Below are 22,717 nucleotides of genomic sequence, written 5' to 3' on the forward strand. Positions count from 1 at the left end.
TTTATCAGGATGCCTACGCTGTTATTACAGTAGGTGGCAGCATCGGCTCCCCAACCCAGCTCCTCCTTAAATGTTCAATTTCTCTTTTATGTAACACTTGCAAGAAAACCACATCTGCTGACAATCTAAGTCATCATTGAAGAACCAAGTAATACATTTTAGCAGACATGACATACACTATATACAGTGCATTCGGAATGTATTCCTCAATCTACACACAATACCCCATAATGACAAAGTGAAAACAAGTTTTCAGAAAATGTTGCAAATGTATTAAAAATAGGTGAACCTATTTCCATTGATCATCCTTGAGATGTTTCTACAACTTGATTGGAGTACACCTGTGGTAAATTCAATTGATTGGACATGATTTGGAAAGGCACACACCTGTCTATGTAAGGTCCCACAGTTGACAGTGCATGTCAGAGCAAAAACCAAGCCATGAGGTCGAAGGAATTCTCCGTAGAGATCTGAGACAAAATTGTGTCAAGGCAGAGATCTGGGGAAGGGTACCAATACATTTCCACAGCATTGAAGGTCCCCAAGAACACAGTGGCCTCCATCATTCTTAAATGGAATAAGTTTGGAACCACGAAGACGCTTCCTAGAGCTGGCCGCCGGGCCAAACTGAGCAATCAGGGGAGAAGGGCCTTGGTCAGGGAGGTGACCAAGAACCCAATGATTACTCTGACAGAGCTCCAGAGTTCCTCTGTGGAGTTGGGAGAACCTTCCAGAAGGACAACCATCTCTGCAGCACTCCACCAATCAGGCCTTTATGGTAGTGGCCAGACGGAAGTGGACACCCCTTCAAATTAGTGGATTCGGCTATTTCAGCCACACCCGTTGCTGACATGTGTATAAACGGCCCATGACAGCCCACTTGGAGTTTCATAAAAGGCATCTAAAGACTCTTACCATGAGAAACAAGATTATCTGGTCTGATGAAACCAAGATTCAACACTTTGGCCTGAATGGCAAGCGTCACGTCTGGAGGAAACCTGGCACCATCCCTACGGTGAAGCACGGTGGCGGCAGCATCATGCTGTGGGGATGTTTTTCAGCGGCAGAGACTGGGAGACTAGTCAGGATCGAGGGAAAGATGAACGGAGCAAAGCATAGAGAGATCCTTGATGAAAACCTACTCACGAGTGCGCAGGACCTCACCTTCCAATAGGACAACAACCCTAAGCACACAGCCAAGACAACGCAGTAGTGGCTTCGGGACAAGTCTCTGTTATGTCCTTGAGTGGCCCAGCCAGAGCCCGGACTTGAACCCGATCGAACATTTCTGGAGAGACCTGAAAATACCTGTGCAGCGACGCTCCCCATCCAACCTGACAGAGCTTGAGAGGATCTGCAGAGAAGAATGGGAGAAACTCCCCAAATGCAGGTGTGCCAGGCTTGTAGCGTCATACCCAAGAAGACTCAATGCTGTAATCGCTGCCAAAGGTGCTTCAACAAAGTACTGAGTAAAGGGTCTGAATACTTATGTAAATGTGATATTCCAGTTTATTTTTAATATATTTGCAAAACTTTCTAAAAACCTGTTTTTACTTTGTCATTATGGGGCATTGTGCGTAGATTGATGAGGAATAAAAACAATGTAATCCATTTTAGAATAAGGCTGTAATGTAACAAAATGTGGAAAAGGTCAACGGGTCTGAATACTTTCCGAAGGCACTGTATACACAAAGGTATGTGGACACCCCTTCAAATTAGTGGATTCGGCTATTTCAGCCACACCCGTTGCTGACATGTGTATAAAATGAAGCACACAGCCATGCAATCTCCATAGACAAACATTGGCAGTAGAATGGCCTTACTTTAGAGCTCAGTGACTTTCAAAGTGGCCATAGGATGCCACCTTTCCAACAAGTTAGTTTGTCAAACGTATGCCCTGCTAGAGCTGCCCCGGTCAACTGTAAATGCTGTTACAGTGAAGTGGAAACGTCTAGGAGCAACAACGGCTCAGCTGCGAAGTGGTAGGCAACACAAACTCACAGAACTGGACCACAGTGCTGAAGCGTGTAGCGCATAAAAATCGTCTGTTCTCGGTTGCAACACTCAATACCGAGTTCCAAACTGGCCTCTGAAAGCAACGTCAGCACAAGAACTGTTCGTCGGGAGCTTCATGAAATGGGTTTCCATGGCCGAGCAGCCGCACACAAGCCTAAGATCACCATGCGCAATGCCAAGCGTCGGCTGTAGTGGTGTAAAGCTCGCCGCCGTTGGACTCTGGAGCAGAGGAAATGCGTTTTCTGGAGTGATTAATCACGCCTCACCATCTGGCAGTCCAGTGAAGGGAAATCTTAACGCTACAGCATACAATGACATTCTAGACGATTCTATGCTTCCAACTTTGTGGCAACAGTTTGGGGAAGGCCATTTCCTGTTTCAGCAAGACAATGCCCCCATACACAAAGCAAGGTCCACACAGAAATGGTTTGTCGAGATCGGTGTGGAAGAACTTGACTGGCCTGCACAGAGCCCTGACCTCAACACCATCGAACACCTTTGGGATGAATTGGAACACAGACTGCGAGCCAGGCCTAATCGCCCAACATCAGTGCCCGACCTCACTAATGCTCGTTGCTGAATGGAAGCAAGTCCCTGCAGCAATGTTCCAACATCTACTGGAAACCCTTCTCAGAAGAGTGGAGGCTGTTATTGCAGCAAAGGGGGGGACCAACTCCATATTAATGCCCATGATTTTGGAATGAGATGTTCGACGAACAGGCTGTGGACATTCCATAGAATGGGAGGATCATAGTATAAATACATAGTTATTGTATACATTAGATATATACAGCACGTGTTTGTACATGAGGTGTAATGCCTTTTTAGTGCATAGTCCTCTCCTAATGTTCCCCCCAAAAATCTGTGGATACATACATTGTACATATATTTAAAGACTACAACTTAAGTGCTGTGGTTGGTTTGTATTACCTTATAAGGTAAAGTATAGAGGCTGGTGGGGGTCTACTTGGGGTGAGTGGGTCTTCAGAGAGACTGAAATGGGATGAGTGGAGGCCCCACGAACACCTCAGAGAAGTGTCTGATGCCCTCCCAGTCACCCCATCCCAATCTCCCGGATATAGTCCCTCTCCATTCTCACCAATACCTACCATTAAAATCTTAGTTATAATGACAAACATGGAATAACAATAATTCCACATCCTTTCCTAATCTGCCAGAGCTCTTAGTTAGTTTACAAGTCCCACCCTCCCATCCTTCACCAACCTTGCCCCTCCCCCCAAGCTTATCACCACCTTCTCTCCTTGTCCTCCCAAGCCAAGTTTATCCCAACCTCAGTCTCCCCCCCCCCCTTTTCAAAACACATTTACACTCTATACATTTACTTACTCATCCATTCTACTTTAGTCACACACACAACATAACCTATGCCCCCGCACAGCCACTCTCCCACCCTCCTTCACATTCCCATTCATATGCAGACACTCTATAGAATTGACAATTAGACTTACATGCTATATTTCCTCTTTTATATTGTATTTTCAGTGTCAATGTATCATTGGCATCGGCTAATTCTATTGTTACTTCCTAGAGAAGAACAGCTACTTGGGGACAACAGAGTCTAGATTGTATTGGAATATTGAAGGAATATTGTTTCAAGTTACGATTAGCTGTCTTGGGCATCACAGTATGTAGCCTAGTGTGCTTATCTGTTTTTTCTACTTCTGCCTCTCCTCAGGCCACTGGGCTCCCTTTCAACTGGAAATGTTTCCTGCAGCCTGTTCAGGTCTTCACCGGCACTTGTGAACTCCATTCTCTGTGTTCCCTTCCATACCCACAGTACTGCCGGGAATCAGAGTTGAGACCTTTTTCCTCCAGTGACTGTCTGATTGGAATGAATTGCTTGTATTTCTTCCCTAAGCCTAGCAGACAGGTTCTGGACGAATCAAATGGACTGTCCCTTGATCTCCTTTTCCCCCTGTGCCCTCAGAATGTTGACTTTGGTCTGATAGTTCCACAGCTTAAAGATTACCATGTAAGGGTATTTAGCATTCTTCTGCTTCACGCTGATCCAATGTCATCGCTCCAGATCCTCCAGTGATACATCCACACCAAGCTCCTCCGATATTTTTTTTATTTTACCTTTATTTAACTAGGCAAGTCAGTTAAGAACAAATTCTTATTTTCAATGACGGCCTACACCGGCCAAACCCTGACCATAATCCATTGCGTGCATACTTGTTCGGCCTGCGTTTCTTTTATGCCGGCTACGTAAAAGAGAGAAGAATGCACGAGAGGGATACAGAGCCGTTGCTTCGCGAGTTCTCTACAAGAAAATACATTATATAAGTCAGGGATAGGCAAACCTGGTCCTAGGCACTTCATGTTTTTGATTTAACCAACCTGGAAAACCAGGTGTGTTGAACTTAGCTAACTGAGCAGTTCGGTGATAGCCTAAGTAGCTCAGTGTGGTGCCTGGCTGGGACAAAATCCTGCAGTACCTGCGGCACTCCAGGAACAGGGTTGGCTACCCCTGATCTAAGTGATTAATCGTTTTTATTCAGCAGTCATAAAAGTTGCCTTATTTACTTTCAATAACTACTGAAATTGTGATTTTGTCAGACAGCAGCTCTATAGAGATGAAATTATATCTTGGAATTAAATAATGAAGTCATCAAATAAAACTAATGTAATATACACAACTGAAATATTTTATTAAAGTAAAGTAATGTGAATAAATTATGGTTAATAAGTGATAAGCAGTAATGGGGCAGTCACTAACATGGGACTTTTATAAAAAAATGTATTCTGTGTTGTTACAGAATTCAACACACAATGCAAAGAGCATTTAATGTAAAAAATATATAAATCACAACCGAAATCCAAAAACGTGATTTTTAAAAATAATCTAACCAAAACGACCTCACAAAGCATGAAATGCTCAGCTGATTTTTAATTTTTTTTTAAATTATGCACGCTGGGTTCAATTAGAAATAAATAAAGGCTAAATAAAAATCAATTTGGGAAGTAAACTGAAATTCCAATTTTGTCTCTTTGAATTTGAGTTTAGTTCCTGAATTGACTGAATTTATATGGAATTGACCACAGCTTTGACTGTCATAGGTAAAGGGCAAGACTCACCGCTGTGGATCTTCTCATGCCGCTGCAGCAGGTACTTCTGGATAAAGCTCATGTTACACTGACTGCACCGGAAAGGCCTCTCACCTGTGCGATCAGAAATACAATCACCCACTCTCCACATTAATTGACTATCAGTGGGGGAAAGCAGAGGTTGGCTTCACTCAAGAAGGGTGGGGAGTGTCAGTTGATTAAACTGGATAATTTGGAGTAACACCACAAGAAGAAGAAAATGTTAGGGCAAGTTAAAGAGTGAAATCTTAAAAGGGATGGTTCACCCAAATGACACATTTACATTTGTTTCCTTACCTTGAAAGCAGTCGGACAAAAACAGCAATCCACGCTTTGGTGGCAGTGTCTAGTTCACAGAAACTAAAGCGTGGATTGCAGTCTCTCCTTGTCCATAGACCACATTCAAGTTAAGGACATTTATATATACATTTGTAATTTGGCTAAACATTCACTTTAAACAAACAAAAAAAAGAATTTCCCTTTGCGACAAAGAGTCAGACCTGCAAGAAATGTGAGTAATTTACATTAACAGAGCATTTAGAGAATATCCATTGCATCACACCAATGATCTCATCTATGCTACTCAAATCAGTGATAATGGGTGCCTTCGTTTTAGTTCACCTGGTGCCTTGGGTGGGTGAGGATTTCACTTTAGGACCAATAGATTGATCTAAAAAGTGCACACTTCACCCACCTGGTGCCACGGTCAAGCTAAAACAAATGCACCTGGTGAACAACAAAGAATTCTCATGCAAAAAGCAATGAAAGCCACTCACCTGTGTGAATGAGCACGTGTCTGCGGAGGTGGTAGGAGCTACGGAAGGCGGCGTTGCAGTGCTCGCAGATGTGTGGTTTGGAGTTGGGAGACAGGCTGGCCCCGTCGCCATCCAACATCTGTGCGGGGGCAGGACGGAATGAAAGGTCAGAATAACTTGTTTGTGCTGTTACGTCGAAGTATAAAAAACATGTGTGAGGGGGTTAACATGAGCTGATTACCACAAAAGTGAACTGTTGTGCGACGTTTTGGTAATGCAAATTAATGTGAATGCTAGAGATGTGTTGGGTTCTACCTTGGGTTCTCCACGTTTTCTTCTGGCTTTCCCTTCCCCGTCGCTCTTCCGTCTTCTTCCTGACGACTCTTTTGGCCCTTTCTCTGGTCTTCCAGACATCTGAGGACAAGGACGAGATTGGCCATGTATACAGATACGTTCTTATGATGGGATATACCATACAAACCCATACAGTGTGAATATTCTCAAAGGAGCTATAGGTCCTTTACTGTTAACTAATTTCTATCTTTAGAGAGGGAGTCAGGGATTTTTCTGCCATAGAAACCCTTGAGCGGGCTGTAAAAAACTAATCAGAATGAGTTTTTGCCCGGAAAAGTGCTTTATTACAGACATAAATACTCCTCAGTTTCATCAGCTGACTGGGTAGCTGGTCTCAAACGATCCCGCATGTGAAGAAGCCGTAAGTGGAGGTCCTGGGCTGGCGTGGTTACACATGGTCTGCGGATGTGAGGCCGGTTGGACGTACTGCCAAATTCTCTAAAACGACGTTGGAGGCGGCTTACGGTAGAGAAATTAACATTAAATTCTCTGGCAACAGCTCTGGTGAATATTCCTGCAGTCAGCATGCCAATTGTACGCTCCCCCAAAACTTGAAACATTTGTGGCATTGCGTTGTGTGACAAATCAGCACATTTTAGAGTGGCCTTTTATTGTCCCCAGCACAAGGTACACCTGTGTAATGATCATGCTGTTTAATCAACTTCTTGATATGCCACACCTGTCAGGTGGATGGATTATTTTGGCAAAGGAACATATTCACTAACAGGAATGTAAACAGACTTGTGCACAAATTGGAGAGAAATAAGCTTTTTGTGCAAATGGAAAATTTCTGGGATCTTTTATTTCAGCTCATGAAATATGGGACCAACACTTTACATGTTGCGTTTATATATGCATGTACAGTGCATTCGGAAAGTATTCAGACCCCTTGACATTTTCAAAAATGTTCTACGTTACAGCCTTATTATAAAATGTATTAAATTGTCCCCCCCCCCCCCCGCCGATCCTGACTAGTCTCCCAGTCCTTGCTGCTGAATACCATCCCCACAGCATGATGCTGCCACCACAACCATGCTTCACCGTAGGGATGGTGCAAGGTTTCCTTCATATGTGACGCTTGGCATTCACGTCAAAGTGTTGGATCTTGGTTTTATCAGACCAGAGAATCTTCTTTCTCATGGTCTGAGTCCTTTAGGTGCCTTTTGGCAAACTCCAAGCGGGCTGTCATGTGCCTTTTACTGAGGAGTGGTTTCCATCTGGCCACTCTACCATAAAGGCCTGATTGGTGGAGTGCTGCAGAGATGGTTGTCCTTCTGGAAGGTTCTCCCATCTCCACAGAGGAACTTTGGAGCTCTGTCAGAATGACCATCCGGTTCTTGGTCACCTCCCTGACCAAGGCCCATCTCCCCCGTTTGTTCAGTTTGGCCGGCCGGCCAGCTGTAGGAAGAGTCTTGGTGGTTCCAAACTCCTTCCATTTAAGAATGATGGAGGCCACTGTGTTCTTGGGGAAAATAATGTTGGGTACCCTTCCGCAGATCTGTGACTCGACACAATCCTATCTCAGAGCTCTACGGACAATTCCTTCGACCTCATGGCCTAGTCAGAATCTAGGGAAAGATGAACAGAGCAAAGGACAGAGATCCTTAATGAAAACCTGCTCCAAAGTGCTCAGGACCTCAGACTGGGGCGAAGGTTCACCTTCCAACAGGACAACGACCCTAAGCAGACAGCCAAGAAAAACGCAGGAGTGGCTTCGGGACAAGTCTCTGAATGTCCTTGAGTGGCCCAGCCAGAGCCCGGACTTGAACCCGATCGAACATCTCTGGAGAGACCTGAAAATAGCTGTGCAGCTACGCTCCACATCCAACCTGACAAAGCTTGAGAGGATCTGCAGAGAAGAATGAGAGAAACTCCCCAAATACAGCTGTGCCATGCTTGTCGCGTCATACCCAAGAAGACTCAAGGCTGTAATCGCTGCCAAAGGTGCTTCAACAAAGTACTGAGTAAAGGGTCTGAATACTTACAGTGAGGGAAAAAAGTATTTGATCCCCTGCTGATTTTGTACGTTTGCCCACTGACAAAGACATGATCAGTCTATATTTTTAATGGTAGGTTTATTTGAACAGTGAGAGACAGAATAACAACAACAAAATCCAGAAAAACACATGTCAAACATTTTATGAATTGATTTGCATTTTATTGAGGGAAATAAGTATTTGACCCCTCTGCAAAACATGACTTAGTACTTGGTGGCAAAACCCTTGTTGGCAATCACAGAGGTCAGACGTTTCTTGTAGTTGGCCACCAGGTTTGCACACATCTCAGGAGGGATTTTGTCCCACTCCTCTTTGCAGATCTTCTCCAAGTCATTAAGGTTTTGAGGCTGACGTTTGGCAACTCAAACCTTCAGCTCCCTCCTCAGATTTTCTATGGGATTAAGGTCTGGAAATTGGCTAAGCCACTCTTCTTCTTGATCCACTCCTTTGTTGCCTTGGCCGTGTGTTTTGGTTCATTGTCATGCTGGAATACCCATCCATGACCCATTTTCAATGCCCTGGCTGAGGGAAGGAGGTTCTCACCCAAGATTTGACGGTACATGGCCCCGTCCATCGTCCCTTTGATGCGGTGAAGTTGTCCTGTCCCCTTAGCAGAAAAACACCCCCAAAGCATAATGTTTCCACCTCCATGTTTGATGGTGGGGATGGTGTTCTTGGGGTCATAGGCAGCATTCCTCCTCCTCCAAACATGGAGAGTTGAGAACAAAATCCAGAAGAATGCATGTCAAAAATGTTATAAATTGATTTGCATTTTAATGAGGGAAATAAGTATTTGACCCCCTCTCAATCAGAAAGATTTCTGGCTCCCAGATGTCTTTTATACAGGTAACGAGCTGAGATTAGGAGCACACTGTTAAAGGGAGTGCTCCTAATCTCAGTTTGTTACCTGTATAAAAAGACACATGTCCATAGAAGCAATCAATCAATCAGATTCCAAACTCTCCACCATGGCCAAGACCAAAGAGCTCTCCAAGGATGTCAGCGACAAGATTGTAGACCTACACAAGGCTGGAATGGGCTACAAGACCATCGCCAAGCAGCTTGGTGAGAAGGTGACAACAGTTGGTGCGATTATTCGCAAATGGAAGAAACACAAAAGACCTGTCAATCTCCCTCGGCCTGGGGCTCCATGCAAGATCTCACCTCGTGGAGATGCAATGATCATGAGAACGGTGAGGAATCAGCCCAGAACTACACGGGAGGATCTTGTCAATGATCTCAAGGCAGCTGGGACCATAGTCACCAAGAAACAATTGGTAACACACTACACCATGAAGGACTGAAATCCTGCAGCGCCCGCAAGGTCCCCCTGCTCAAGAAAGCACATATACAGGCCCGTCTGAAGTTTGCCAATGAACATCTGAATGATTCAGAGGAGAACTGGGTGAAACTGTTGTGGTCAGATGAGACCAAAATTGAGCTCTTTGGCATCAACTCAACTCGCCGTGTTTGGAGGAGGAGGAATGCTGTCTATGACCCCAAGAACACCATCCCCACGTCAAACATGGAGTTGGAAACATTATGCTTTGGGGGTGTTTTTCTGCTAAGGGGACAGGACAACTTCACCGCATCAAAGGGACGATGGACGGGGCCATGTACCGTCAAATCTTGGGTGAGAACGAGAACCTCCTTCCCTCAGCCAGGGCATTGAAAATGGGTCGTGGATGGGTATTCCAGCATGACAATGACCCAAAACACATGGCCAAGGCAACAAAGGAGTGGCTCAAGAAGAAGCACATTAAGGTCCTGGAGTGGCCTAGCCAGTCTCCAGACCTTAATCCCATAGAAAATCTGTGGAGGGAGCTGAAGGTTCGAGTTGCCAAATGTCAGCCTCGAAACCTTAATGACTTGGAGAAGATCTGCAAAGAGGAGTGGGACAAAATCCCTCCTGAGATGTGTGCAAACCTGGTGGCCAACTACAAGAAATGTCTGACCTCTGTGATTGCCAACAAGGGTTTTGCCACCATATCTGGATTTTTTTGTTGTTATTCTGTCTCGCACTGTTCAAATAAACCTACCATTAAAATTATAGACTGATCATGTCTTTGTCAGTGGGTAAACGTACAAAAAATACTTTTTTCCCCTCACTGTACATAAATAAAAGAAAACACCAAGATGGGCGCCTTAAATGTTCTACCTAATTCAGCTGCACCGACCTTGCCCATTGCCACACCCACCACCTAAGCTCCTTTTTTATCCAGAAAAAAACTCTGGAAGTACCAAAGTGGAAAATGTCAAAGCATACGTGACCACTCAACAAACTATATGTATTGAGTGAGGCTGCTTTTCAGCCACTAAAACTACAATGCCCACAACAAACATGGCTTCCTTACCAGCTCTCCCATTCGGCCGTTGCTGAGGTCATGCAGCAGCATGTTCTGATGGTTGTGGTGGTGGCCTCCACCAAACTGCATATCCAGCATCTCGTTGCCCTTCCCCATGCCCCCTCCTCCTCCCCCACAGCTGCCACCCAGCCCTCCTACACCATAGAGGGGCACACGGTAGTCTAGCTCGCTCATCCGCTCTTGCTTGATGCCCATGCCATGGAGGAAGCTGCCGGCGTGGGCGTCGGGAGGCGAGTCACGCTCCTTTTTTAGGATCATCTCCTGGGGTTGGTTGCCCCCCATGACCGACTGCGAAGCCAGGCGGGTGAAGCTGGTGACAGGCGGCAGGTGGCTAAACATGAGCATACCGGGGGCGAAGTTGGGGTCCATGCCCCCGTTGCCTCGCAGAAACTCGTTGCCTAGCTTGTCTTGGATAATACTCATGGTTGTTCAGCAAGTGCAGGTGGGGAAACACTAGATGGGGCCAGTTGGGGATGTCCTGGAAGAGAAGGGAAGAAAGGTTATCAGGCTATGTATAGATCCACGTTATGGAAACATCTTGAGTGAGATAATACAGTGGCTTGCTAAAGTATTCACCCCCCCTTGGCATTTTTCCTATTTTGTTGCCTTATAACCTGGAAATAAAATGGATTTTTGGGGGGTTTGTATCATTTGATTTACACAACATGCCTACCACTTAGAAGATGCAAAAATATTTTTTCTTGTGAAACAAACAAGAAATAAGACAAGAAACTTGAGCGTGCATAACTAGTCACCCCCCCCCCCCCAAAGTCAATACTTTGTAGAGCCACCTTTTGCAGCAATTACAGCTGCAAGTCTCTTGGGGTATGTCTCTATAAGCTTGGCACATCTAGCCACTGGGATTTTTGCCCATTCTTCAAGGCAAAACTGCTCCAGCTCCTTCAAGTTGGATGGGTTCCGCTGGTGTACAGCAATCCTTAAGTCATACCACAGATTCTCAATTGGATTGAGGTCTGAGCTTTGACTAGGCCATTCCAATACATTTAAATGTTTCCCCTTAAACCACTCGAGTGTTGCTTTAGCAGTATGCTTAGGGTCATTGTCCTCCTGGAAGTTGAACCTCTGTCCCTGTCTCAAATCTCTGGAAGACTGAAACAGGTTTCCCTCAAGAATTTCCCTATATTTAGCGCCATCCATCAATCTCTCAATTCTGACCAGTTTCCCAGTCCCTGCCGATGAAAAACATCCCCACAACATGATGCTGCACCACCATGCTTCACTGTGGGGATGGTGTTCTCGGGGTGATGGGAGGTGTTGGGTTTGCGCCAGACATAGCATTTTCCTTGATGGCCAAAAAGCTCAATTTTAGTCTCATCTGACCAGAGTACCTTCTTCCATATGTTTGGGGAGTCTCCCACATGGCTTTTGGCGAACAACAAATGTGTTTGCTTATTTTTTTCTTTAAGCAATGGCTTTTTTCTGGCCACTCTCCCATAAAAGCTCTGTGGAGTGTACGGCTTAAAGTAGTCCTATCGACAGATCCTCCAATCTCCACAGTGGAGCTTTGCAGCTCCTTCAGGGTTATCTTTGTTATCTTTGTTGCCTCTCTGATTAATGCCCTCCTTGCCTGGTCCGTGAGTTTTGGTGGGTGGCCCTCTCTTGGCAGGTTTGTTGTGGTGCCATATTCTTTCAATTTTTTATTAATGGATTTAATGGTGCTCCGTGGGATGTTCAAAGTTTCGGATATTTTTTTATAACCCAACCCTGATCTGTACTTCTCCACAACTTTGTCCCTGACCTGTTTGGAGAGCTCCTTGGTCTTCATGGTGCCGCTTGCTTGGTGGTGCCCTTGCTTAGTGGTGTTGCAGACTCTGGGGCCTTTCAGAACAGGTGCATATATACTGAGATCATGTGACAGCTCATGTGACACTTAGTTAAATAAAGTCCACCTGTGTGCAATCTAATTATGTGACTTCTGAATGTAATTGGTTGCACCAGATCTTATTGAAGGGCTTCATAGCAAAGGGGGTGAATACATGTGCACGCACCACTTTTCCACAATGAATGTTTTAGAATTTTCTTGAAACAAGTTATTCTTTTCATTTCACTTCACCAATTTGACTATTTTGTCAATGTCCTTTCAATGAAATCCAAATAAAAATCATTTAAATTACAGGTTGAAATGCAACAAAATAGGAAAAATGCCAAGGGGATGAATACCTTTGCAAGGCACTGTATATTATTAGACGAGTTTTCTCCTGTGGCTACTTGCAAGAGAGAAAGAATCTAACAAAACAAGACAGTTATACCGATGAGGCTATAGGCTGCAAGCCTGCAATCTTGTAGTAAGGTGTTGGTTTAACCCTGACCATAGAGCTAGACTGATCCCAGGTGCATGTACAATCAGTGTGCTTACAGTCATCCATGAATTACTTGATTGAATTTATTGGGCTTTGCCTATCTAGAACACGATTGAATTTATTGGGCTTTGCCTATCTAGAACACGATGCTTGAGTAATTGCTATTTCTATGGAGTGAGGCTATGAAATAGTGGCTGGGTAAAGGTTATCAAGCTAAACCTGTGTGTTGTGGTTCCTTTTAAGACGTTTTAACGCACTGCTTCTCAAATCAAATCTTATTTGTCACAAGGGCTGAATACAACGTGTGTAGACTTTACCGTGAAATGCTTGCTTCTTGTTTAAGCAATTTGAAGCAAATATAATTGGCTAATGTTCTACGTAGCATAGCCCACATTTCCAAATTCCTGGCGGCTATGGCTAAATGTTTCCTATGATCATTCTTGAGATGTTTCTACAACTTGATTGGAGTCCACCTGTTGTAAATCGAAATTGATTGGACATGATTTGGAATGGCACACACCTGTCTATAAGGTCCCACAGTTGCCAGTGCATGTCAGAGCAAAAACCAAGCCATGAGGTCGAAGGAATTGTCCGTAGAGCTCCGAGACAGGTTTGTGACGAGGCACAGATCTGGTGAAGGGTACCAAAACAATTCTGCAGCATTTAAAGTCCCCAAGAAAAGTGGCCTCCATCATTCTAAAATGGAAGAAGTTTGGAACCACAAAGACTATTCCTAGAGCTGGCTGCCCGGTCAAACTGAGCAATCAGGGGAGAAGGGCCTTGGTCAGGGAGGTGACCAAGAACCTGATGGTCACTCAGACAGAGCTCCAGAGTTCCTCTGTGGAGATGGGAGAACCTTTCCGAAGGACAACCATCTCTGCAGCACTCCACCAATCAGGCCTTTATGGTAGAGTGGCCAGATGGAAGCCACTCCTCAGTAAAATGCACGACAGCCTGCTTCGAGTTTGCCAAAAGGCACCTAAAGGACTCTCAAACCAAGAGAAACAAGATTCTCTGGTCTGAGGAAACCAAGATTGAAATCTTTGGCCTGAATGCCAAGCGTCACCTCTGGAGGAAACCTGGCATCATCCCTACGGTGAAGGATGGTGGTGGCTGTGTGGATGTTTTTCAGCAGCAGGTACTGGGAGACTAGTCAGGATCGAGGCAAAGATGAACGGAGCAAAGTACAGGGAGCTCCTTGATGAAAACCTGCTCCAGAGCGGTCAAGACCTCAGACTGGGGCGAAGGTTCACCTTCCAACAGGACAACAACCATAAGCACACCGCTAAGACAACGCAGGAATGGCTTCGGGACAAGTCTCTGAATGTCCTTGAGGGGCCCAGCCAGAGCCTGGACTTGAACCAGATCGAACATCTCTGGAGAGACCTGAAAATAGCTGTGCAGCGACGCTCCCCATCCAACCTGACAGAGCTTGTGATGATCTGCAGAGAAGAATGGGAGAAACTCCCCAAATACAGGTGTGCCAAGCTTGTAGCGTCATACCCAAGAAGACTCAGTACTTTATTCAACAAAGTACTGAGTAAAGGGTCTGAATACTTATGTAAATGTTATATATATATATATATATATATATATATATTTTTATATTATACATTTGCACACATTTATAAAAACCTGTTTTTGCTTTGTCATTATGGGGTATTGTGTGATGAGGGAAAACAACTATTTAATCAATATTAGAATAAGGCTGTAACGTAGCAAAATGTGGAAAAAGTCAAGGGGTCTGAATACCTTCCGAATGCACTGTGTTTTCAAAATGCATACTGTCTCAAGCTCATTGCTAAGATGTGTGACGCGCTGACGCACCGTTGCCTATATGCACTTGAATGGCGAATCCCTCCACGCGAGGTAGAAAACCAAATGGCCAATAACCGATCCTCCTACTAGGCCTTTCATAAACACTTTAAGACAAATTAAAGTTATGAACAGTAGCCTTATTCCCAAATATTCTAATAGCCGAAGAATGTACTGTTGTCCTAAAGTTGCCACTTTCTAAAAGAACAAGAATGAAAGTCGGAGTCTATAGGCCTAGGCTATTCTCAATCACAGCTTTATGCGAGATAGAACAAACAATAGCCTATTAAGGGAGGATTATCATCCAGTTCTGAAGACTGTAGACTTTGCTTCTATCCAGCCCATGATTTATAACCTAACTCACTAAGGCAAGACAGCCCGTTCCTCATCAGTTCAGTGTCACTTTGCGCCATCATGTGCGCGAGACAGACACACACCTGTTCCATCCTGAATCTCCAACAGAAACAAAGATTTGAACAGATTTGCCTGCACTTAGGCTTTCAACAACATTCTTTCATCATGATTTGTCCAGTTGTAGCATGCGATTTCACGCTATAGCCCAATGGTGATTTTTTGCTAAATTTATTCATTTTAAAAAATTGGGGGACTTGGCTCATAGGGGGCAATACCATCGTATTACACAGTTTTATGAGTAAATAATCATGATAGGACAAAGGTTGACATCGCCCAACCATATTCTCTACTGTACTGTCCAAGCTTGTGAACCCAACTGTGGATTGTGACTATGATTTCCCCATTGTAGCCAATTCTATTGCAGAAATTCCATTTCAGATTCTTTAGCAGAATTTCTCATTTTAATCTCTTAATTCATTAACAAAATGGATACCAGTAAAAACACTAACTAATGGGTAAGTCTACTTGTACTTCTTACTTCTGAACGTTCATTATCCTCCTTTGCAGTGCTTAATTTGTAAATTGGGAAGTGCCGGAACAAAAAGTGAGCCAGACGGGGTGACCTGGGGGGCTCTGAGGTACCGGAACGCATTATTATCACCGTTTTTTTAAACACCTATATAATAAAGCATTGCATGCATTATCATCACTTTTGCGTATTGGCATAGAGCAGTAGACGCGCTTCCAGAAGCTGCACACATTGGGCGGGGAAAAATTGTAGCCTGGGGTCCGGAAAAAATGTGACGTTTAATAAACTGATTTCATGCGATTCTATGTAATTTTAGATGACCGGAGACTTTGGCATAATCTTTTTAAATACCTCACAAATGATCGAAATGACAGGCTACTTTGACACTGACAAACTGAAAATCTTAGATCAATAAAAATGACCTTGTCTTTGAATCCATCAAAAGCCTAGGCCTAGGTGTGTGGAAACAATCAGTGTACAATATGAGTAGGAAATTATAGTTCTAAAAAAGCTTTCCAGTTTCACTGACTCACCCAATGATGCGCAGCCCGGTGATGGCCGATGCGCTCGTGCCAAAAACGTATCTCTAAAGTAAAACAATGCTGTTCGCTCAATAGGCCTATTTGGAAGGGTATAGCTTGTTTATTTATTTTTGTACACTTATTTGACTGAGAACACACTCATTTACAGCAATAACCTGGGGAATAGTTACAGGGGAGAGGAGGGGGATGAATGAGCCAAATTGGAAGCTGGGGATGATTAGGTGGCCATGATGGTATGAGGGCAAGGTTGGGAATTTAGCCAGGACACCGGGGTTAATACCCCAACTCTTACGATAAGAGCAAAGGGATCTTTAGTGACCACAGAGAGTCAGGACACCCATTTAACTTCCCATCCGAAAGACGGCACCTTACACAGGGCAATGTCCCCAATCACTGCCCTGGGGCATTGGGATATGTGTTTTTTTTTTACCAGAGGAAAGAGTGCCTCCTACTGGCCCTCCAACACCACTTCCAGCAGCATCTGGTCTCCCATCCAGGGACTGACCAGGACCAACCCTGCTTAGCTTCAAAGGCAAACCAGCAGTGGGATGCAGGGTGGTATGCTGTTGGCCACTGACAGATTAGTCTTCTCTTTTCAACAGGATCCATTTGCTTTCCATTTGTGTTTTCCCACAATGGTATTACAAATATTGCGAAAGGCCCATTTTGGCTGCATGCTGCTCACTGACAGATTTGCCGCGTGTTCCCAACTGTAGGCATGCCTTGTTATTGGGCTACACAATCCACAGCTAGGCTATTTTTTTAAAATAAGCTGTTGATCTGCTGTGGCTAAATTATAGGCCTACGCCTGGTGTAGTGTTCGGAATTATTTAATTTATTTCCGAACAAACAGCAGTCATTCTATAACTTTGGCAAATGTATTTCAATTCATCAGGGGTGCTGCGGCACTTAGAGCACCCTTCCCGCGGCTATGATTCTATAAGGAAATAAATGACTTAGTGCAACACTGGAGATGAGAGTTGCAGGCTCACGTCTATCAGAGCAGAGAGAGGGAGAGAGAGAACATCAAGTGATTCTCATTCTAGTTATGTGAGAGATACAGGCACGCTTCTGTCTCTCACCAAAGCAAAGGCCACGCGTTGGTCTATATAAGCTACACCCAAACTATAGGCTAAACCCAGGCCGGCCCAACACAACTCAATTGTTAGAATATCAGGCACATATTCACGTTACGTTTTTTTAGGGGGCAGGAGAATTACAGAAGATTATACTTAAATTAACACAGATTGCTTTTATTATAATCTTTACATTGCAAACAGTGAAATTAATTTGTTCCGGCTCAAATTAAGCACTGCGCCCTCATGAGGGAAAGAAATGAGAAAATATCTTCAAGGTGTTGTTTTTTTGTAACGGAATTTCAAGGCAATGTTTCTTAAACTTACAGAATGCAGAACAATTTCTCCAAAACTAAATCTGTGTTGATATTAGTTGGCAGGGGTCTTTAATTCAACATTACTATGGCTTGATGTATTTCTAATACTAAGTCTGTTTCTGCTAGAGGTTTTCCAAAAACCCTTTTCCATCTCTTTGACCCAAAATCAAAGCCTTTGCTTAGTCCTAATTTTTAGAATGGAAATGGTGGGAAAATGTACATGTGCCTTAATTTCTCAAAAATATTGACTGTTAGCTTTCATTTGACATGCTCCTATGAACTTCACACATTGGTGCTCATGGGTCCTTTTTCATGTAAATGACCAGCTGCTGCTACCAGACTTATTATGATTGCTAAATCCTGCACAATTTAATCACAATCCCCAAAACACATGTAAATATTGGACTATAAATTGTGCCTTCCTGTATTATACCTATGCTAAAATGTTTATTATATTCTACTGAGACATTTACTTTATGTTAATATTCTTATAGTTGTTGCATTGTTGAGAAGGAACCTGCAAGTAAGCATTTCGTTGGACGGTGTATACCATGTGTATCCCGTACATACCACTAATAAAACTTGAAACTAACTACCTCTGTCTCAAATGACCTTGTGCTCACCTATTACCAATTAGACATCACCATAACATTAGGCCCATGTGGAATAGTGTGCGCCATTTCGCCAGTGTAAGACAGCCATCATCACCAATCAAATGTAGGCTACCTATGAAACATTATATCCAAATCACGTGTTGCTTGCTACATTTTGTATCACCTACAGCTTGGATTGTAGCCAAACAAAAAAACTGTTCTGCAATGTAAAATTTGCAATTGTATATTCTCATTAAAAATGACACTGACTGACAATTACCTCAACTTTATTACAGGGGATGTGAACGCCATGAATTTGCTGCCCTTGGCAAATGGAATATAAGAATACAGAACCGTAGGCTGAAATCACTGCCTGCAAAGTACATCAAATGACACGGTCCACTAAACTAAAGCAAACCATATTTCACCATGGATTTAGCCACAATTTGGTGTAACGTCGTTGGAGTAAAACTGCTAGCTGGCTGACTATTCCAGATGCCTCTTGAATGGCTCAGGCGCAAATGTATTGTTTAGTCTAGCCGACCATTTGGCTACGTGACATTGAATTTTATGGTAAGCGGTTGGGCTTTTGTGATGCATAGCCAGCAACTAGCTAGCCTGCTACAAATAGCTGTCCTGGTCAACTGTTGATACAAAGCACGTTTCTGTCACATAAATGCAATACTATCAAAACGCAATAACACATATGACAACAAATCGACTCATACATTATGAAAATAGAAGCTAGAAGGCGAAGGCTCAATCAATAATGGGTACGCGTTAGTAAACTAGTTACCCTAATGCTAATTCGCCATATTAAACCATTGTATCAAATTCAGGTAGCTAGTAGCTAGCTAATCTCATGCTGGCAAAACATTAGCCAGGGATTCAACGTTACCGTTCGCACGACCTAATTTGTCCAAAGGAAAGATTTGTCTTATTAAAACCCAAACACTAAGGTTAACTAGTTCACGGTGTGATAGGAGCACGTTTTATTTCCCCGTTTATGAAAGACGATTGGCTTGCTGTCCTTGGCTGGGACGACGCTCGTGAAATAAAATCTGACTAACTAACGTTAGCTAGATAGTTATCTCTGACGCTCGAGACTATTTATCGAGATAGTGTTACATTTTAGTCATTTAGCAGACGCTCTTATCCAGAGCGACTTACAGTTAGTGAGTGCATACATTTTTCATACTGGCCCCCCGTGGGAATCGAACCCACCACCCTGGCGTTGCAAGCGCCATGCTCTACCAACTGAGCTACAGGAGGCCTCTAGCTGTTTGTTAGCTAGCTAACGCAGTATAACCGTAGCTCTAATTATAGCATTCCTCAAGGTTTGCGGTGCAAGTTAACTTTAGATCCCATACTGCAAATAGTACGGGTGCTATGAGCCAAATTTGTGCTTACCAGTTAGCTAAAGCTAACGAGCTAGTCGCTCCAACTGAAACCCCGCATTAATTTATGGCCCATGCAACAGAGAAACAATGATGCTCGGCTTTGAGTGCATCTCTCGCTTGCTGAAGCGATTTGTGTCTGACATTTCCACCGCTTATAACTCGACAAATTTCAAGAAATATTCAAAAATAAAGGTCAATTTCAATAAACATTTACCTACACATGACCGCGACTGGCTTTAAACGTTCGTATTTTCTTCCCTTGTTCGTTCCTTTGAGGTGTTATAGCCAAAACATTGTTCTCTTGCGGCCGATGCTTTCTTCCATCTTGTCCTGGCGCGGGGAATTATGGGTCTAGCGGACTGGTCGTGAGAGGAGCTGCTGCAGTAGGACTAGAGATGGCTAGTGTCACTAAAAGGTAGCGCTACAAGCTTTTCCATTGTCAGGTCAATATTGTGGACTGGAATATTGTCCACTATATTCAGTTTTATTTAATTTTATTGTGTTTCACTTTTAATTCTGTATGGGCAATCATCATTGCACTGTAGATGAAACACATGCAGTTGGGCTTCTGATGACAGAAGTCACAAAATTGTTGAATTTAGTGAATTAATCAATTGATTTATGAATTGTACTATTATAAGGCCAGTGTAGTCTTTCTTGATATCATATCATTATTTGAAATGAATGTGATGACAGGCTAGGTTTCTCTCTCTCTCTCTGTGTCACATATAGAGATCTAGCTTAACTTTATCCGGCAGTCAGTCATGTATGTATGTATTCAGTTCATTTAAATAAGTAAAGAAGTATTCTTTATCAATATTGCAATGTTTCCAGATGTTTTTCAATGTATACATGATTATTGAAATGTTTTCTACGGTGAAGCAAGTTTCAAGGAAGTTGAAACTGCCTCATCCACCTTGGACGACAGGGACTCTGGTATTGAGTGAGATTTGTTTCTTTATTCTGTGTGTCTACCATGATCTGTGTGTAAATTCAACATAACTCACAAATAAAACTGTTATCTGTGAACATATTAAAATATTTCACAAATTAAACCATAATCTGTAAATATGTAAAAAAAGATCTTACAAATATTCACCATAAATCACAAATAAATCCATGATCTGTAAATATGTTCAACATAGCTCACAAATAAAACTCAAATTTGAATAAATGTAGAAAGATTTGTGAGCAAATGTTCAGGCAACATCCGCACCGAGCTAAAGGCTAGAGCTGCCACTTTCAAGGAGTTGGACACTAATCCAGACGCTTATAAGAAATCCCGCTATACCCTGAGATGAACCATCAAACAGGCAAAGCGTCAATACAGGACTAAGATTGAATCCTACTACACTGGCTCTGACGCTCGTCGGATGTGCCAGACAAGCTAAATGCCTTTTATGCTCGCTTCGAGGCAAGCAACACTGCAGCATGCATGAGAGCACCAGCTGTTCTGGACGACTGTGTGATCACGCTCTCCATAGCCGATGTGAGCAAGACCTTCAAACAGGTCAACATTCACAAGGCCGCGGGGCCAGATGGATTACCAGGACGTGTACTCAGAACATGCGAGGACCAACTGGCAAGTGTCTTCACTGACATTTCAACCTCTCCCTGACTGAGTCTGTAATACCTACATGTTTCAAGCAGACCACCATAGTCCCTGTGCCCAAGAAAGCGAAGGTAACCTGCCTAAATGACTACCGCTCCGTATAACTCACGTCGGTAGCCATGAAGTGCTTTGAAAGCCTGGTCATGGCTCACATCAACACCATCATCCCGGAAACCCTAGACCCACTCCAATTCGCATACAGCCCCAACAGATGACGCAATCTCAATCGCACTCCACACTGCCCTTTCCTACCTGGACAAAATGAACACCTATGTGAGAATGCTGTTCATTGACATTCAACACCATGGTGCCCACAAAGCTCATCACTAAGCTAAGGACCCTGGGACTAAACACCTCCGTCTGCAACTGGATACCTGGACTTCCTGACGGGTCGCCCCCAGGTGGTAAGGGTAGGCAACAACACATCTGCCACGCTGATCCTCAACACGGGGGACCCTCAGGGGTGTGTGCTTAGTCCCCTCCCGTACTCCCTGTTCACCCATGACTGCGTGGCCAAGCACGACTCCAACACCATCATTAAGTTTGCTGATGACGCAACAGTAGTAGGCCTGATCACCGACAACGATGAGACAGCCTATAGGGAGGAGGTCAGAGACCTGGCAGTGTGGTGCCAGGACCACAACCTCTACCTCAATGTGATCAAGACAAAGGAGATGATTGTGGACTACAGGAAAATAAGGACCGAGCATGCCCCCATTCACATCGACGGGGCTGTAGTGGAGCGGGTCGAGAGTTTCACGTTCCTTGGTGTCCACATCACTAACAAACTATCATGGTCCAAACACACCAAGACAGTCATGAAGAGGGCACTACAACACCTTTCCCCCCTCAGGAGGCTAAAACGATTTGGCATGGGTCCTCAGATCCTCAAAAAGTTCCACAGTTGCACCATCAAGAGCATCCTGACCGGTTGCATCAGTGCCTGGTTGTTACAGGAGGGGGTCGCAGTTCTGGAGCGATCCACTAGGTGTCCTCCTCCGACAACCTTAGGCACCTCCTCACTCACAGTCTGGACTAATCATGATCCTATTGGTGTCACCTGTGTCTACCTGTTCACCTGTGTATTTATGCCCTCACTTCCCTGTGTTCCCTTGCTCAGTTTTCTCTGCTAGTTTCTCGATGCCAAGCAGTACGAATCAGTGTCTGATCGCAAGACGTATGTACAGGTACTTGAGAAGTGTTCTCCCTGTTTCATTGTTGTTTCAGTCGCAGTTAGTATTAAGTATTTTTGCTGTCAGCTTGTTTTTGGTGACCAATTTGCTCCTTCTTTATTTTATCGTGACAAGTCTGTTATATTGTATCCTGGCCTTGGGACCACCAGTAAAGATCCTTGTTTCACCATCTCTGCCTACTGCCTACTGTCTATCCTGCACCGCACCTGGGTCACACCTCACACCAACCCTTACACCTGGTATGGCAACTGCTCAGCATCTGACCATAAGGCGCTACAGAGGGTAGTGCGTACAGCCCAGTACATCACCTGGTCCAAGCTTCCTGCCATCCAGGACCTATATGCTAGGCGGTGTCAGAGGAAGGCCCAA

The 22,717-nt window shown here is 43.9% G+C and overlaps 1 protein-coding gene across 1 annotated transcript in view; it reads right to left on the reverse strand.

The window, feature by feature from the left end:
* LOC311100377 (zinc finger protein 281-like) overlaps positions 1–19,857 on the reverse strand; it is a 43,137-nt gene extending 23,280 nt beyond the window's left edge. The window contains exons 1-5 of the mRNA XM_084141270.1: positions 19,762–19,857; positions 10,585–11,074; positions 6,195–6,293; positions 5,901–6,018; positions 5,116–5,199 (exon numbers count right to left, since the gene is read on the reverse strand). Coding sequence (XP_083997396.1) covers positions 5,116–5,199; positions 5,901–6,018; positions 6,195–6,293; positions 10,585–11,019 — 736 coding nt within the window. The 5' untranslated portion in view covers positions 11,020–11,074; positions 19,762–19,857. The remainder of the gene's footprint in view (positions 1–5,115; positions 5,200–5,900; positions 6,019–6,194; positions 6,294–10,584; positions 11,075–19,761) is intronic.
* Between the last annotated feature and the right edge of the window lie 2,860 nt (positions 19,858–22,717).

The sequence above is a fragment of the Coregonus lavaretus genome (assembly GCF_964263955.1).
Source record: "Coregonus lavaretus genome assembly, chromosome: 25".
Classification (NCBI taxonomy): Eukaryota; Metazoa; Chordata; class Actinopteri; order Salmoniformes; family Salmonidae; genus Coregonus; species Coregonus lavaretus.